Genomic DNA, 17,651 nt, shown 5'->3' on the forward strand with positions numbered 1-17,651 from the left:
TTTGGAATACTAATGTGACCAATTATTGAGTATCACTGGAGAGTTTGGGATTCACACCAGGTCAAATTAAAGGTGGACATATAAAAAATTCAGAAGTGAGCTGATGGAGTTGTTACTGGTAGGTCTGATCAACAGGCAGGTATTATGGAGATGCTTGGTGAACTCAAACAGGAATCACAGGAGGGAAGACAACATTCTTTTCGTGAAAGGCTATTGAGAAAATTTAGACAACCGGGATTTGAAGCTGACTGTAGAATGACTTTAACTCTAACCTACATCTACACTCCACAAACCACTGTGAGGTGCTTGGCAGAGGGCACGACCCGTTGTACCAGTTATTAGGGTTTCTTCCTGTTCCATTTTTGTATGAACCACAGAAAGAATGATTTGTTTGATTGCCTCTGTGTATGTAGTAATTATGCTAATCTTATCCTCATGATCCCTATGTGAGTGATACACAGAGGGTTATAGTATATTGCTAGGGCAATGATTTAAAACTGGTTTTTGAAACCATGTTAAGACTGTCTCTGAATGGTTTATGTCTATCTTTAAGAGTCTTCCAGTTCAGTTCCTTCAATATCTCTGTGACACTTTCCCATGGACCAAATCTACCTGTGGCCATTTGTGCTGCTCGTCTCTCTATATGTTCAATATCCCCTGTTAGTCCTATCTGGTACAGGTCCCACACACTTGAGCAATCTTCTAGAACTGTTCACACAAGTGATCTGTAAGCAACCTCCTTTGTAGATTGATTGCACTTCCCTAGTTCTCTACCAATAAACTGACATCTACCACCTGCTTTACCGACGACTGAATCTGTGATCATTCCATTTCGTATCCCTACTAAATGTTACACCCAGGTATTTGTATGAGTTGCCAATTCAGTGACTCATTGATATTATTGTTGTAGGAGACTATGTTTTTTTGTTTTCTGAAGCGCACAATTTTATTTTTCTGAACATTTATAGAAAATTGCCAACCTTCACACCTCTGTGAAATATTATCAAGCTCTGACTGACTGTGTATGCAGGTTCTTTCAGACAGTACTTCATTATAGGTGACTGCATCATCTGTAAAAAGCCTGATGTTACTATGACAATTGTCTACAAGGTCATAAATATATAACATGAGTAACAAGGGTCACAACATCCAAGATAACATGCTGCATCCTCCCTACTAAAAAGCCCTCAAACCCATAGAAATTTCACTTGATACGCCACATGATCATAATTTTGACAATAAGTATAGGTGTGGTACTGAGTCAAATACTTTTCAAAAATCAAGAAATACAGCATCTACCTGATTGCCTTGGTCCATAGTTTCCAGTATGTCATGTGGGAAATGTGCAAGTTGGGTTTCACGTGATCAATGTTTTCAAATTCCTGTTGGTTGGCATTGAGCATTCTGTTCAAGATACCTCATTATGTTTAAGCTCAGACTAAGTTCTAAGATTCGACAACAAATCAATGTCAAAGATATTGGACGGCAGTTTTGTGGATCACTTCTACTACCCTTTTTGTAGACAGGTGTGACATGCATTTTTCCAAAAACTAGGCATGGTTTTTTGTTAAAGGGATCTATGATAGATTATAGTTAGAAGAGCAGCTAACTCAGTCACAAATTTAGCATAGTCACTGACAGGGATTCCATCATGCCCTGAAGCTTTGTTCATTTTTAATGATTTCAGCTGTTTCTCAACACCACTGACATGAACACCAATTTCATTCATCTTTTCAGTGGTAAGAGGATTAAATAGGGACTATTCTCCTGGGTTTTCCTTTGTAAAGGAACATCTGAAAATGGAGTTAAACATTTCAGCTCTTGCTTTGCTACCTTCAGTTTCAGTTCCAGTTCCTGTCTCATTCACTAGAGACTGGGCACTGACTTTGGTGACACAAATAGCCTCTATATATGACGAGAATTTCTTTGGATTTTGTGAACTGTCATTTAACAGTATTCTGATGTGGTAGTTACTGAAGGTATCACACATTGCTCTCTTCACAGCCAAGCACATTTCATTTAGCATCTCTCTCTCTATAGACCTATGCTTTGTTTTAAACCTATTATGCAGTAATCTGTCATTTTTAGAAGCTTCTTTGCAGTGGATATATACCATTGAGGTTCCCTCACATTATGAACGGTTTTATTGGGTACATATCTGTCCAGCACATAGTCAGTTATTCTTTTAAACTTGAGCCAGAGATCTTCTACATGCTCCTGCCCTGTCCTGAAAGTTTGATTCCTTATTGAGATATGACACTGATTTTTTAGCTAGTTTATTGAGCACACATAGCATTCTGCTTGTCTTATTTGGCCTTTGTAATTTGGTAATCATTGTTGCCATAACTGGTTCATGGTCACTGATGCCAGTTTCGATGTGGACATCCTCAAATAGGTCAGGTCTATTCATTGCCATTAGATCCAATATATTTCCATCATGAGTGGGGCTCCTGTCTGTCTGTTCTAGTTCTAGATAGTTTTTCTGAAAAGTCATTTAGTAATGTTTCACAGGATGTTTTATCATGCCCACCACTAACAAAACTATAATCTTCCCAGTTAATAGTTGGGTGGTTAAAGAGTCCACCAACGGCTAGAGCGATAGGGGAACTTACATACAGGTTGGTCCATGGTCCATTGATTGTGACTGGGCCAAATATCTCGCAAAATAAGCGTCAAACGAAAAAACTACAAAGAACGAAACTTGTCTAGCTTGAAGGGGAAACCAGATGGCGCTATGGTTGGCCCACTATGTGGCACTGCCATAGGTCAAATGGATATAAACTGCATTTTTTAAAATAGGAACCCCCGTTTTTTCTTACATATTTGTGTAGTACATCAAGAAATATGAACGTTTCAGTTGGACCACTTTTTTCGCTTTGTGATAGATGGCGCTGTAATACTCACAAACATATGGCTCACAATTTTAGACAAACAGTTGGTAACAGGTAGGTTTTTTAAATTAAAATACAGAACATGGGTACGTTTGAACATTTTATTTTGATTGTTCCAATGTGATATATGTACCTTTGTGAACTTATCATTTCTGAGAATGCATGCTGTTACAGCATGATTACCTGTAAATAGCACATTAATGCAATAAATGCTCAAAATGATGTCCGTCAACCTCAATGCATTTGGCAATATGTGTAACAACATTCCTCTCAACAGCGAGTAGTTCACCTTCCGTAATGTTCGCACATGCATTGACAATGTGCTGACGCATGTTGTCAGGCATTGTCAGTGGATCACGATAGCAAATATCCTTCAAACTTTCCCCACATAAAGAAATCCAGGGACCTTAGGTCTGGTGAACATGCGGGCTGTGGTATGGTGCTTCGACGACCAATCTACCTGTCATGAAATATGCTACTCAGTACTACTTCAACCGCATGCGACCTATCTGCCGGACATCTATCATGTTGAAAGTACATCGCCATTCTGTCATGCAGTGAAATATGTGATAGTAACATCGGTAGAACATTACATAGGAAATCAGCATACATTGCACCATTTAGATTGCCATCAATAAAACGGGGGCCAATTATCCTTCCTCTCATAATGCCACACCATACAATAACCCCTCAAGGTCGCTGATGTTCCACTTGTCGCAGCCATCGTGGATTTTCCGTTGCCCAATAGTGCATATTGTGCTAGTTTACATTACCACTGTAGGTAAATGACACTTCATCGCTAAATAGAACGCGTGCAAAAAACCTGTCATCATCTCATAATTTCTCTTGTCCCCAGTGGCAGAATTGTACACGACGTTCAAAGTCGTCGCCATGCAATTCGTGGTGCATAGAAATGTAGTACGGGTGCAATTGATGTTGATGTAGTATTCTCAACATCAGCATTTTTGAGATTCCCAATTCTCACGCAATTTTTCTGGTACTGATGTGTGGATTAGCCGCGACAGCAGCTAAAACACCTATTTGCGCATCATCATTTGTTGCTACTTCCTGTTTTCTTAAATAATGTAACTAACTGGCAAATGGTCTGGACACTTGGATGTCGTCGTACAGGATACCGAGCTGCATACATAGCACACTCCCGTTGGGCATTTTGATCACAATAGCCATACATCAACATGATATCAACCTTTTCCACAATTGGTAAATGGTCCATTTTAACACGGGTAATATATCAAGAAGCAAATACCATCTGCACTGGCGGAATGTTACGTGATACCACGTACTTACGCATTTGTGACTATTACAGTGCCATCTGTCACAAAGCGAAAAAAGTGGTCCAACTAAAACATTAATATTTCTTTACGTACTGCATGAATATGTAATAAAAAATGGGGGTTCCTATTTTAAAAAATGCAGTTGATATCCATTTGACCTATGGCAACACCATCTAGCGGGCCAACCATAGCGCCATCTGGTTTCCCTCTTCAAGCTAGATGAGTTTTGTTCTTCGCAGTTTTTTTCGTTTGATACATATTTCATGAGATATTTGGCCCGGTCACTGTCAGTTGACCACCCTGTATAAAATTCTTGTTCATCCCTATTCCACCCCATCTCCCAACCCCTAGTCTTCTGGCTCACATCCCTGCAAGAGACCTACATGCAATACATGGCCCATACATCCCCCTACTATTGTCTACTCCTGTCCTGTCACAGTGTCTCCTACCCATCAAAGACAGGACCACCAGTGAAGGTTGTCGTGTGATCTACTAGCTTAGCAGGAACCACTGTGCTACATTCTATGTGCGTGTCACAACTAACAAGCTTACAGTCTGCATGAATAGCCACTGCCAAATTGTGGCAGAAAAACAGCAGGATCACCCAGTTGCAGAGTATGCCATCCAACATGATATCCTTCAGTTTAATGACTCCTTCACGGCCCGTGCATTCTGGATTTTCCCCACCAACACCAGCTTTCCTGAATTGCATGGATAGAAACTCTCTCTGCAACATTTGTTCCATAAACCCCCATTGCCTCAACCTTTGCTAGTCCCTGTCCTCCATCAAAATTTCGCTTCCCTGCTCCCACACCAATACACATGTGCTGTCTTTCCCACCAATGCACGTACATGGTGCTTTCCTCTTCTCTACTTCTCTCCTCTCCCCTTTCCCTCCCTCCACCTTCTCTCCAGCACAGCCTCTCATTGTTGCACCTAGAGTCCTATCCTGTCCCCACCACATCCCTGCACATTCGGAGAAGCCATACTTGCATCTTCCTCCACTTGTACCTTTCTATCCTTATCACTTCTCATTGAATTATTGTCATATTTGTATAATTGAAGTTTTAAGACATACTTTCATATTGAAACGTAGCAGTGAAAGTCTTGCTCCATCTTTTCATTCTGTCACACTTTTACTTGTACAAGCAGTAGCTCACTTTGACTGGTTGCCCAGGTAAAGCAGTTTTTGCATCTCTTTCTTAATATCACAGCATTCAACAACCATAGTTATTATTTTTCTGCCTTTGCTATGAATCATGAACTCTTGAGTAATGGTGTAATCATTCATTGTTCCAGAACTAAAGAAAACTGAACCAATAATGCAAGCTATTTCACTATAGCATTTGACATAGCAGTGAAGCTTTCAACTAATGCAAAGTGATTATGTTTCCAGTACCAACTGTTATATATATCTGGCTGTCAAAGCTTAAATAGTTCTTTATGAAGATGAAGTTGATGTAAAATGAGAGATCATTTCATCCTACCCTGATACCTCTTCACTCTAGGAAGCTTTCATGTGTAAGCAACCATTTGGCCCTTTATACTCAGCTGCTAGATAAAGGCATATGTGGTTCTGAAAGCTAGATTCTTTTGCTTTTTTGTGCCTGATTGTGATCTGATTGTCAGCCACAAAATAGCATCTTAAAGCATCAGTTTAGTGTGTTTCCTATTAATTGCCTTCAGGCAAAGTGATGTTACCTGAAGATAACAGGTGATAATTTTTTACTCATATAAATTTTGATAAAGGATTTCTTTCAGCCTTATCACTTTTAGGTTTTGTTTTGCAGCTTTAGGTATGCTGAAGACCCTCCAACAGTGCCTGGTCCAGAGCTAACTTTCTTCCACTTGTTGAGCATGTTCCACGAGAATGTTTTCCTGCAAACTAGATTTCATCCACGAGGAACAGTAGCCATGCTCCAAGCAAAAACATCAGAACTGTTTCTCATCATTTTCCGGTAAGTATCTGTGCCTTAATCTCCCATTAAACTGATAGGCATCACTGTAACAATGTGGAAAGCAATATTTTGTTCTCAGTAAAAAAAATTGTGTTTTGTACCCTAAATTTGCTTAGAAATTATCCAATAGCTTGTGAATGGTGAATATAAAACGTTAAGTCAACATTGACTTTTTCATGTTTTTATTTATGTTTATTGTTAATAATGTCAAGTACACACTAAATGCTGGATCTGATTTGCAGTTAGTTAAGCGCTTTTTCCTTACTGTATTTTCTGCTGTTTGTCAGTAATGTGTTAACATAGAATTGCAGGTAAATTATCTGACCACAACTTCAATTATATATTTTATGAAGACATACGTACATTTCTGAGAATGTTCTTCACATTAGTGTGAAGATGTCACACTCTGAATGTTATGATAACACTTGAAAACACCATTCTGTGGAGTGTGATCATGCAAAGCCTAGAAAATCACTAAGAAAGAAAGAAAGGGAGATTAGAGTTTAATGTTCTGTTGAGCATGGTCATTAGAAACAGAGCAGAAGCTCAAATTATGAAAGGAGAGTGAAGGAAGCTGGAGATGCACTTCTCAAACGAACCATCCCATCATTTGCCTGGAGCAATTTAGGGAAATTACAGAAAACTTAAATCTGGATGGCTGGATTGGGATTTGAGCTGTCATCCTCCCAAGTGCAAGTTCAGTGTTCAAACCATTGTGCCAGCTCACTCAGTTAATTCACACCTGAGAGCAGGGCGTCTATGAGAGTGTGACCAATTCATCACCCCTCACTTGGTTGCTTCTGTGTGGTCTGTACCTATATGCAAGCCTCCTTTCTAATGTACGCAGTATCCATTAAAAACCAGTGACATCCATTGTTTTCCCCAGGCCTTTTTAAGTGAATTATTCTTAAAGTCAGAGCTGCATATTACAATAATTACAATTTGAAACCTAACAGTGTACACTTCTGTCGAAAAAAGAACATTTGTTTAGTATCTTGCAGCAAAACACAAGCCTCATAAATAAAAGAACAAACTACAGTATCAACACAGATAAATGAAAGTGGAATATTAGCGAATATTGTATTGGACAAGTTTACACAAAGTTTGAAAAAATTGCAAGTGTCAAAAATGCATAACTACATGCATATATCAGTAAAATGACTGAATTCTTCACAAATAGCATCCAACATATAGGTATCTAAAAATTTTCATATATATACATAATTATCAAAGATTAAAATCACTTTGTTGTTGTTGTTGTTGTTGTGGTCTTCAGTCCTGAGACTGGTTTGATGCAGCTCTCCATGCTACTCTATCCTGTGCAAGCTTCTTCATCTCCCAGTACTTACTGCAACCTACATCATTCTGAATCTTTGAATTGAATTGAATTGAATTTTATTTGATCCTGTAAGATTACATTGTGTACAGTAAATGTACGTATAATATAGGACATGTCAAAGTGTTAACATTCCTTATCACCTATTTTTCTACACCTTTAGCTTACATTTTTACATTGCTGATAATGAGTAACAATATATACAAATTTAATGGCATAAGTATTTTGCAACACTGTAAAACTCTTTCAATGAGATAGTCTTTAAGTTTCTTTGGAAAGTCTTTGTGAAGTACACTATCTCGCAGGGTTTTGGGCAGACTTCTTAGTAGTCTGATACCAAAGTACTGGGGTACTTATTCTAGCATTGCCAGTCGGTGGGGTATGCTCCGTACTTCATCCTTCTTTCTTGTACTGTGGGTGTGTACACTAGCATTTGTAATCCAGTCCTCACTACCTTTTGTGATGTACATTATTGTTTTGTATATATACAACGACGAAAAAGTTAAGATATTTAAATTCTTGAAACAGTTTCTGCATGTTTCAGAGGTCTTTCTTCTTAAAATGGTCCTGCTTAGTGTATTCATCTCTTGGTCTCCCTCTATGATTTTTAGCCTCTACACTGCCCTCCAATACTAAATTGGTGATCACTTGATGCCTCAGAACATGTCCTACCAACCGATCCCTTCTTCTCGTCAAGTTGTGCCACAAACTTCTCTTCTCCCTAATCCTATTCAATACCTCCTCATTAGTTATAGGATCTACCCATATAATCTTCAGCATTCTTCTGTAGCACCACATTTCAAAAGCTTCTATTCTCTTCCTGTCCAAACTATTTATCGTCCATGCTTCACTTCCATACATGGCTACACTCCATACAAATACTTTCAGAAACGACTTCCTGACACTTAAATCTATGCTCGATGTTAACAAATTTCTCTTCTTCAGAAATGCTTTCCTTGCCATTGCCAGTCTACATTTGATATCCTCTCTACTTCAACCATCATCAATTATTTTGCTCCCCAAATAGCAAACCTCCTTTATTACTTTAAGTGTCTCATTTCCTAATCTAATTCCCTCAGCAACACCCGACTTAATTCCACTACATTCCATTATCCTCGTTTTTCTTTCATTGATGTTCATCTTGTACCCTCCTTCCATGACACTGTCCATTCCGTTCAACTGCTCTTCCAAGTCCTTTGCTGTCTCTGACAGAATTACAATGTCATCGGCGAACCTCAAGGTTTTTATTTCTTCTCCATGGATTTTAATACCTACTCCGAATTTTTCTCTTGTTTCCTTCACTGCTTGCTCAATATACAGATTGAATAACATCGGGGAGAGACTAAAACCCTGTCTCACTCCCTTTCCAACCACTGCTTCCCTTTCATCCCCCCCGACTCTTATAACTGCCATCTGGTTTCTGTACAAATTGTAAATAGCCTTTCGCTCTCTGTATTTTACCCCTGCCACCTTCAGAATTTGAAAGAGAGTATTCCAGTCAACATTGTCAAAAGCTTTCTCTAAGTCTACAAATGCTAGAAATGTAGGTTTGCCTTTCCTTAATCTTTCTTCTAAGATACGGCGTAGGGTCAGTATTGCCTCACGTATACCAACATTTCTATGGAATACAAACTGATCTTCCCCGAGGTCAGCTTCTACCAGTTTTTCCATTCGTCTGTAGAGAATACGCGTTAGTATTTTGCAGCTGTGGCTTATTAAACTGATTGTCTGGTAATACTCACATCTGTCAGCACCTGCTTTCTTTGGGATCGGAATTATTATATTATTCTTGAAGTCTGAGGGTATTTCGCCTGCCTCATACATCTTGTTCACCAGATGGTAGAGTTTTGTCAGGGCTGGCTCTCCCAAGGCTATCAGTAATTCTAATGGAATGTTGTCTACTTCCCGGGGCCTTGTTTCAATTTAGGTCATTCAGTGCTCTGTCAAAATCTTCACACAGTATCATATCTCCCATTTCATCTTCATCTTCATCTTCATCCTCTTCCATTTCCATAATATTGTCCTCAAGTACATTGCCCTTGTATAGGCCCTCTATATACTCCCTCCACCTTTCTGCTTTCCCTTCTTTGCTTAGAACTGGGTTTTCATCTGGTTCTCTGTTCTCCAAAGGTCTCTTTAATTTTCCTGTAGGTAGTATCTATCTTACCCCTAGTGAGATAACCCTCAACATCCTTACATTTGTCCTCTAGCCATTCCTGATTAGCCATTTTGCACTTTCTGTCGATCTTGTTTTTGAGACGTTTGTATTCCTCTTTGCCTGCTTCATTTACTGCATTTTTATATTTTCTCCTTTCATCAATTAAATTCAGTATTTCTTTTGTTACCCAAGGATTTCTACTAGACCTCATCTTTTTACCTACTAGGTCCTCTGCTGCCTTCACTATCTCATTCCTCAAAGCTACCCATTCTTCTTCTACTGTATTTCTTCCCCCATTCCTGTCAATTGTTCCCTTATGTTCTCCCTGAAATGCTGTACAACCTCTGTTTCTTTCAGTTTATCCAGGTCCCATCTCCTTAAATTTCCACCTTTTTGCAGTTTCTTCAGTTTTAATCTGCAGTTCTTAACCAATAGATTGTGATCAGAGTCCACATCTTCCCCTGGAAACGTCTTACAATTTAAAACCTGATTCCTAAATCTCTGTCTTACCATTACATAATCTATCTGAAACCTGTCAGTATCTCCTGGCTTCTTCCATGTATACAACCTTCTTTTATGATTCTTGAACCAAGTGTTAGCTATGATTAAGTTGTGCTCTGTGCAAAATTCTATCAGGCGGCTTCCTCTTTCATTTCTTAGCCTCAATCCATATTCAGCTACTACATTTCCTTCTGTCCCTTTTCCTACAACCGAATTCCAGTCACCCATGACTATTAAATTTTCGCCACCCTTCACTATCTGAATAATTTCTTTTATTTCATCATACATTTCTTCAATTACTTCATAATCTGCAGAGCTAGTTGGCATATAAACTTGTACTACTGTAGTAGGTGTGGGCTTCGTGTCTATCTTGGCCGCAATAATTCGTTCACTATGCTGTTTGTAGTAGCTTACCCGCACTCCTATTTTTTATTCATTATTAAACCTACTCCTGCATGACCCCTATTTGATTTTGTATTTATAACCCTGTATTCACCTGACCAGAAGTCTTGTTCCTGCTGCCACTGAACTTCACTAATTCCCACTATATCTAAGTTTAACCTATCCATTTCCCTTTTTAAATTTTCTAACCTACCTGCCCGATTAAGGGATCTGACATTCCATGCTCCGATCCGTAGAACGCCAGTTTTCTTTCTCCTGGTAACAACGTCCTCCTGAGTAGTCCCCGCCCGGAGATCCAAATGGGGGATTATTTTACCTTTTATGCTTAGAGTAGAGATTCTACCCTAACCCCATGCTGGGCATCATTCAGATATTGCATTTTACTATAAAATTTCTATTGTGTCTTTAATTACACATTTTAATGATGATGTAAATAAAATAGAAAGAAACTTCCACATGGGAAAAATATATTAAAAACAAAGATTCCAAGACTTACCAAGCGGGAAAGCGCCGGCAGACAGGCACATGAACAAAACACACAAACACACACACAGAATTACGAGCTTTCGCAACTGGCAGTTGCTTTGTCAGGAAAGAGGGAAGGAGAGGGAAAAATGAAAGGATGTGGTTCCCTCTCCTTCCCTCTTTCCTGACGAAGCAACTGCCAGTTGCGAAAGCTCGTAATTCTGTGTGTGTGTTTGTGTGTTTTGTTCATGTGCCTGTCTGCCGGCGCTTTCCCGCTTGGTAAGTCTTGGAATCTTTGTTTTTAATATAATTACACATTTTGTTATTTTATGTAAGAAAGGTGTAATAGTTAGTGATCAGTAATTTCCTGGCTCTTCCTTGCTGCTCATTTGAAAAGAGGGGTCACTTAACTCTTTCTTTTAAACACGGTGGTAATATTTCTTCTTCCATGTATAAGTTTTTGAGAAAAGTCAGAGGCTGTACTGCCCTCTGTAGTCTGCATTTAATTAGTCTAGTAGAAATACAATCTGGTCACTCAGTATTTCTTGTTTTTAATCAATGTAATTATTTTTACTAATTCAGGTTCATTTGTTGGGAGAAGGAACAAACTTTTTGCCTCATCAGGAGTACTTAGTATGCATTTTGTGTCAGAAGGAGAGTTTTGCTTTATTAATTTGCCCACTACCTCAACATTATGTTAATTTAAAATGTTGTTAACTTATGGTCCCTGATTTCTGTCCCATTTTTCTTTGTAGTAATGTTCCCACTATTTTTCATGTCAACACTTTCCCTCTCTCTCTTTATGTGTGACCGTATGGTCTTTGTGATTTTATTAGAAGCTGTAATTTTGTTTATGTAGTAATGGGATTTGGTTTCTTTTATCAGTTTCTTATATGATATCTTGTTTCCATAGGCATCAAAGTTTGTTTGCATGGGATTTATGTGAGGTTGTTCATAATTTTTTTTAGCTCTTCCCACTTCTTTTTACATCTGCTGTGAGTTATTTTTTATTGCTCTTAGCATTCGTATTCCTACATACTAATGGGCATGTGAGATCTATGTTGTAGGGTAATGTTTTGGAGAATGTTTGCCATCCCTTATTTACATTTGCTGTTTGGTATATAACGCTCCAATCTTTAGACTGCATTAATGTTTGTGACATCTGTATATTTGCTTGCTTTGTTTGTTACAACTCTTTAAAGATATTTTTGAGTATGTTATCTCATATGTCTATTAATACCCATTGTGGTCAGCGAAGGCTGTGTTTGACCTGTACTTTTTGTCTGTATTGTGGTATATTAGTAATTATGTGATCTATTAATATCTCTGTATCTTTACTGCACCTTGTGAGACTATTTACTACCAGATTTAGATCATAAGTTTTGATTAGACCACTGAAACTCCTAGTATAACATATTTCTTTCAGTGTGTTAATATTTAGATCGCTTACTGTAATTATTTATGTGAATTGCCTAACAGCCTAGTCTAACAGAACTTCTGGCTCTTGTAGAAAACAATTTACCTGACTGCTTGGTAGTATATATCCCTAATATCAAACACTTTCCCCCTTTGAATGCTGTCTGTATTTCTGCTGATTCTGTACAATTGTCTGCTTGCCAGGTATGCAACCCCTCATTTCATTGTGTACATATACTACAGGCCCCCACCTTTATTTTGACATCTGCAGAAGTAAATGACTTTTTTATTGTCCTGTATGTTGTAAACACTAATTTCATTTTCTTTTGCCCATGTTCTATCATAATAAATATATGTGGCAGTTCTGCTGCTATTAGTACTTCTGCCTCGTATAATTTACTTTATACATACTGTACATTTTGTCGTATAGTTCGTACAGTAGAAACATTTATATTCACTTCTGAATTTTGTATTTTACCATTTTCCCAGCTGCTGGGACATCTGTACCACATCTTCGAACACTATTTCGATGGTCTTTCATTCTGTGTGATTACAGGAAGATAAATTGTTTTGTCAAGTTGGTCATTGAGGGGCTGGTTGCTTGCACATTTGTTAAAAGAGCTAAAGAACTTAATGCATCTGTATGTACAATTTCGGTGGCACTGGCTGGGGCATGATAGTTCATAAAATATCTTTGCTTCAGTTATTCACAGCCCTGCTTCGATAGATGGACTGTACTGAACATGGTGTTAAACAACTTTTTGAATACTGTGCCATACCAATGGAGTTGGCAACATAATTGCATTGTTCTGTCAGTTCTTGGTAGAATATTTTGCACATTATGACTGAAACACACATAATACTGGTGTAATGTTCTACATAACTGGAAACATAGGTTATAGAGTATATTTATTTTGTGATTTAAATCTGTTTGGTCAGTATATTTGAAAAAAATTGCCCATAATATTAAGATAAATAGTTTACTATTAAATCTTCATCAAATTTACTGAATGTGGCTATGTCTAATAGCAAATTGTCAAAAATTGTTCTCCTGTAAGTAACATCTCCATCAAATGGGAACATAAAATTCCACTTTGAATATCCTTTTATTTCAAACATATTTTCTATTTGCACTTTGTATCAAGTGAAGCACATAGGGGCTGACTCAAAAAGTTATGTACCATTTTTCAGGCAAACCGATATTCAGAGAGCTATTGTTGTTCTTATGTAGCTCATAAATCAGTTGTTAGAACATAAAATTAACTAATTCACATGTAAAATAATGACATAAATATTTCATGGAGCTGTTTTGTCTAAATGAATCTCATTGGTTGCAATATGCACGAAAAGTTTCACCAGTGAATCAAGCAAAAGAGGGTTATTACTTTGATGACTTCCTCTGGGCTTGGCTGGGTGTGATTGCCAGTGGATGTCATCAGGAGAATGTGCTACACTTTTCCTTGTACATATCCCATTTGTACTACCTTTACAAACCAGTCAGTATTTTGTGTGGCTGTTTGATTAGACATCCTGGTTAGGTTGCATGTTATGGCCACAGTTCGTTTCTGAAAGTTGTTGCTATACACAAAAACTTTGTTTTTTTTTTTTTTTTTTAAATTAACCAAATGGTTCACCAAACAAGAAAATTAGAAGAGGAACTTTGATCTGCAAGTTATTTGTATTTTCTGCAGGTTACATCTCCACAAGTGCCGAAATGTCACCTTGTATGCATGCCTACAACAGTGCAGCGAATACAGAATTTCCATTGCTCTTCTTCAACTATATTCGCAATTCCTATCCCCATTTCCGCAACAAAATGAAACATGTGATGGAATTGTGAATAAAATTTAAGAAGAGCGATCTGGAGTGCTAATAGAAGACAACAAAAGGAAAGCTGAAGTTTTAAATTTCACATTTAAGAAATCATTCTTGTAGAAGGATCATACAAACATATGGTTGTTTGACTGTTGTGCAGAGTCTCACATGGAGGATGAAGAAATAAGGTATCCCTGGCACAGAGGAGGACTGAAAGAGTTGAAAACAAATAAGTCACCAAGTGCAGATGCAATCCCGTTTTGGTTTTACAGAGAGTATTCTGCAGCATTGGCTTCTTTCGTAGCTTGCATTTATCACAATCTCCTGTCCAGCATAAAGTCCCAAGCAACTGAAAAAATGTCCAGGTGACTCCTGTATGTAAAAACAGTAGAACAGATCCACATAATTTCAGACACATACCCTTAACGTCAGTTTGCTGCAGAATTCTTGAACACATTCTGAGCTTGAATGTATTACTTTTTCTTAAGACAGAAAAGTTTCTGACCACATATCAGCAGGGATTTAGAAAGCATTGCTAATGTGGAACTCCGCTTGCCCTTTTCTCACAGTATCCTACAAACCACAGATGAGTTAGCCCTTCTTCTGTCTATAATCCATGGTAGATCCCTCGAACAAAAACCTGTGCCCAGTTCTTGCGAAAAAGCACACGTCACACCTGTCTACAAGAAGGGTAGAAGAAGTGATCCACAAGACTACGATCCAATATCATTGACATCAATTTGTTGTAGAATTTTAGAACATATTCTGAGGTATCGTGTACAGAATGACCTCTTGAATGCCAACCATCATGGTTTTTGGAAATATTGATCATGTGAAACGCACTCGCACTTTTCTCTCAACATATTGAAATCTTTGGAACACTAGGCATATTTTTTTATTTAACTAAGGCTTTGTGTTGATCACAAAATATTGCTCCAGAAGTTGGACCATTATGGAATACGGGGAGTAGCTGACAATTGGTTCACTTCTTACTTTAGCAACAGCAACAGACCGCAAAAGATCATTATTCAGAGTGTTGAGAATGACTGAGAAGTGGGGTATGGTCAAGTGGGGGGGGGGGGGGGGGGGGGGGGTGCCCCAGGGATCAGTGTTGGGCCCACTCCTGTTCCTTATTTATATAAATGATATGCCCTCTAGTGTTACGGGTAACTCTAAAATATTTCTGTTTTCTGATGACACTAGCTTGGTAGTAAAGGATGTTGTGTGCAGCGGTGGCTCTGTTTCAAATAGTGTAGTTCGTGAAAAAGTTCCTGGCTTGTAGAAAATAAACTAATGCTAAATAACAGCAAGACAGAGTTTTTACAGTTTCTAATACACAATTCAACAAAAGCTGACATTTTAATTTCACAGAATGGGCATATGATTAGTGAAACTGAACAGTTCCAGTTTCTAGGTATTCAGATGCAGTAAACTGTGATGGAGAGCCCGTGTTCAGGATTTTGTTCAAAGACTAAATGTTGCCATTTTTACTGTTCTAACGGTATCTGAAGTGAGTGATTGTTCGACACAAAAATTAGTCTACTTTTCTTACTTTCATTCACTTATGTCATAGGGTATTATATTTTGGGGTAACTCTTCCCATTCTAAAAGGATTTTTTTTTCCTTACTGTCATTTCTTGTTAACAACATTAGCTTATTCCCAAGAATAAGCAGCTTTCACTCAATTAATACTTGCCAGAAATCAATCCTGCATTTGGATCCGACTTCCTCAACTCTTGTGCAGAAAGGTCTGCAGTATACTGCTGCATCCATTTTCAATAAGCTACCACTAGAATTTAAAAATCTTAGCAGTAATCCACGCGCTTTCAAATCAGAACTGAAGAGTTTCCTCATGGGTCCCTCCTTGTATTCTGTCGAGGAGTTCCTTGAAAAATTAAGCTGATTCTTGTTGTATTGTTGATTGCATTTACTTAAACTTGTGGCTAGACTTTTTTCAGGTCCATAATCATTTTATTTTTTTCTGTTAATACTTTTATGTTGTAACTTCATGTACTGACACATTCCATGACCTTGGAGATTTGCTTCTCAATTTGCTCCTACAGAACTTGATGTTGAAATAAAATAAGACAACCAGGTAGATGCAGTGTTTTTTGATTTCTGAAAAGCATTTGATTCAGTACCACACCTATGTTTATATTCAAAAGTGTGATCATATAGGGTATCAAGTGAAATTTGTGACTAGATTGAGGACTTTTTGGTAGGGAGGACACAGCATGTTATCTTAGATAGAAAGTCATAGTCAGTTGTAGAAGTGACACCTGGTGTGCCCTGGGGAAGTGTGTTGGGACCCTTGCTGTTCGTGTAGTATATTAATGATCTTGCAGACCATATTAATTGTAAAATCAGGCTCTTTGTAGACGGCGCAGTTAACTATAATGAAGTACTATCCTGAGAGAAGCTGCATAAATGTACTGTCAGATCTTGATAAGATTTAAACATGGCGCACTTGCTATGAATGTTCAGAAATGTAAAATCTCTCACCTCACAGACTGCAGTATCCTATGACTACAATATCAGTGAGTCACCTCAGTGAGTCACCTTTGGAACTGGCAACTCATACAAATACCTGGATGTAACACTTTTTAGGGATAAATGGAATGATCACATAAGTTCAGTCATGGGTAAAGCAGGTGTTAGACATCGGTTTATTGGTAGAAGACTGGGGAAGTGCAATCAGTCTATAAAAGAGATTGCTTACAAATCACTCGTGTGCTGGTTCTAGGAAATTGCTCAGGTGTGTGGGGCGCATACCAGATAGGACTAACAGGGGATATTGAATGTATACAGAGAAGGGCAGCACAAATGGTCACTGGTTTGTTTAATTTATGGGAGAGTGTCACAAATATATTGAAGGAACTGAACTGGCAGACTCTTGAAGTTTCATATCAGCACACACTCCGCTGCAGAGTGAAAATCTCATTCTGGAAACATCCCCCAGGCTGTGGCTAAGCCATGTCTCCGCAATATCCTTTCTTTCAGGAGTGCTAGTTCTGCAAGTTTCGCAGGAGAGCTTCTGTAAAGTTTGGAAGGTAGGAGACGGATACTGGCAGAAGTAAAGCTGTGAGTACCGGGCATGAGTCGTGCTTCGGTAGCTCAGATGGTAGAGCACTTGCCCGCGAAAGGCAAAGGTCCCGAGTTCGAGTCTCGGTCGGGCACACAGTTTTAATCTGCCAGGAAGTTTCAGGCCCGAGATATTCCTGCCTGTCGTAAGAGGTGACAAAAAGGAGCATCATACGTTTTGGCCTTTGCGATGGTTCCCTGTAGGGTTTGACTTCCATTCTTCAAAATTGTCCCGAAGAGCGAGCCAATTGGGGAAGTGCGCCTGATATGGTGCATTGTGTACATCATGCATTGAGATCTTTAGCCCACTTTCTCATTGTCACATTGCAGACC

At 38.4% G+C, this 17,651-nt stretch overlaps 1 protein-coding gene across 2 annotated transcripts in view; it reads left to right on the forward strand.

The window, feature by feature from the left end:
* LOC126278308 (selenoprotein N-like) overlaps positions 1-17,651 on the forward strand; it is a 104,620-nt gene that overhangs the window by 56,551 nt on the left and 30,418 nt on the right. For both annotated transcript variants that reach the window (XR_007550684.1, XM_049978323.1), the window contains exon 4: positions 5,977-6,144. Coding sequence is in view for 1 of the 2 variants with exons in the window: in XM_049978323.1 (XP_049834280.1) it covers positions 5,977-6,144 (168 nt within the window). In the remaining variant the exon portion in view is untranslated. The remainder of the gene's footprint in view (positions 1-5,976; positions 6,145-17,651) is intronic.

This window comes from Schistocerca gregaria, chromosome 6, assembly GCF_023897955.1.
Source record: "Schistocerca gregaria isolate iqSchGreg1 chromosome 6, iqSchGreg1.2, whole genome shotgun sequence".
NCBI lineage: Eukaryota > Metazoa > Arthropoda > Insecta > Orthoptera > Acrididae > Schistocerca > Schistocerca gregaria.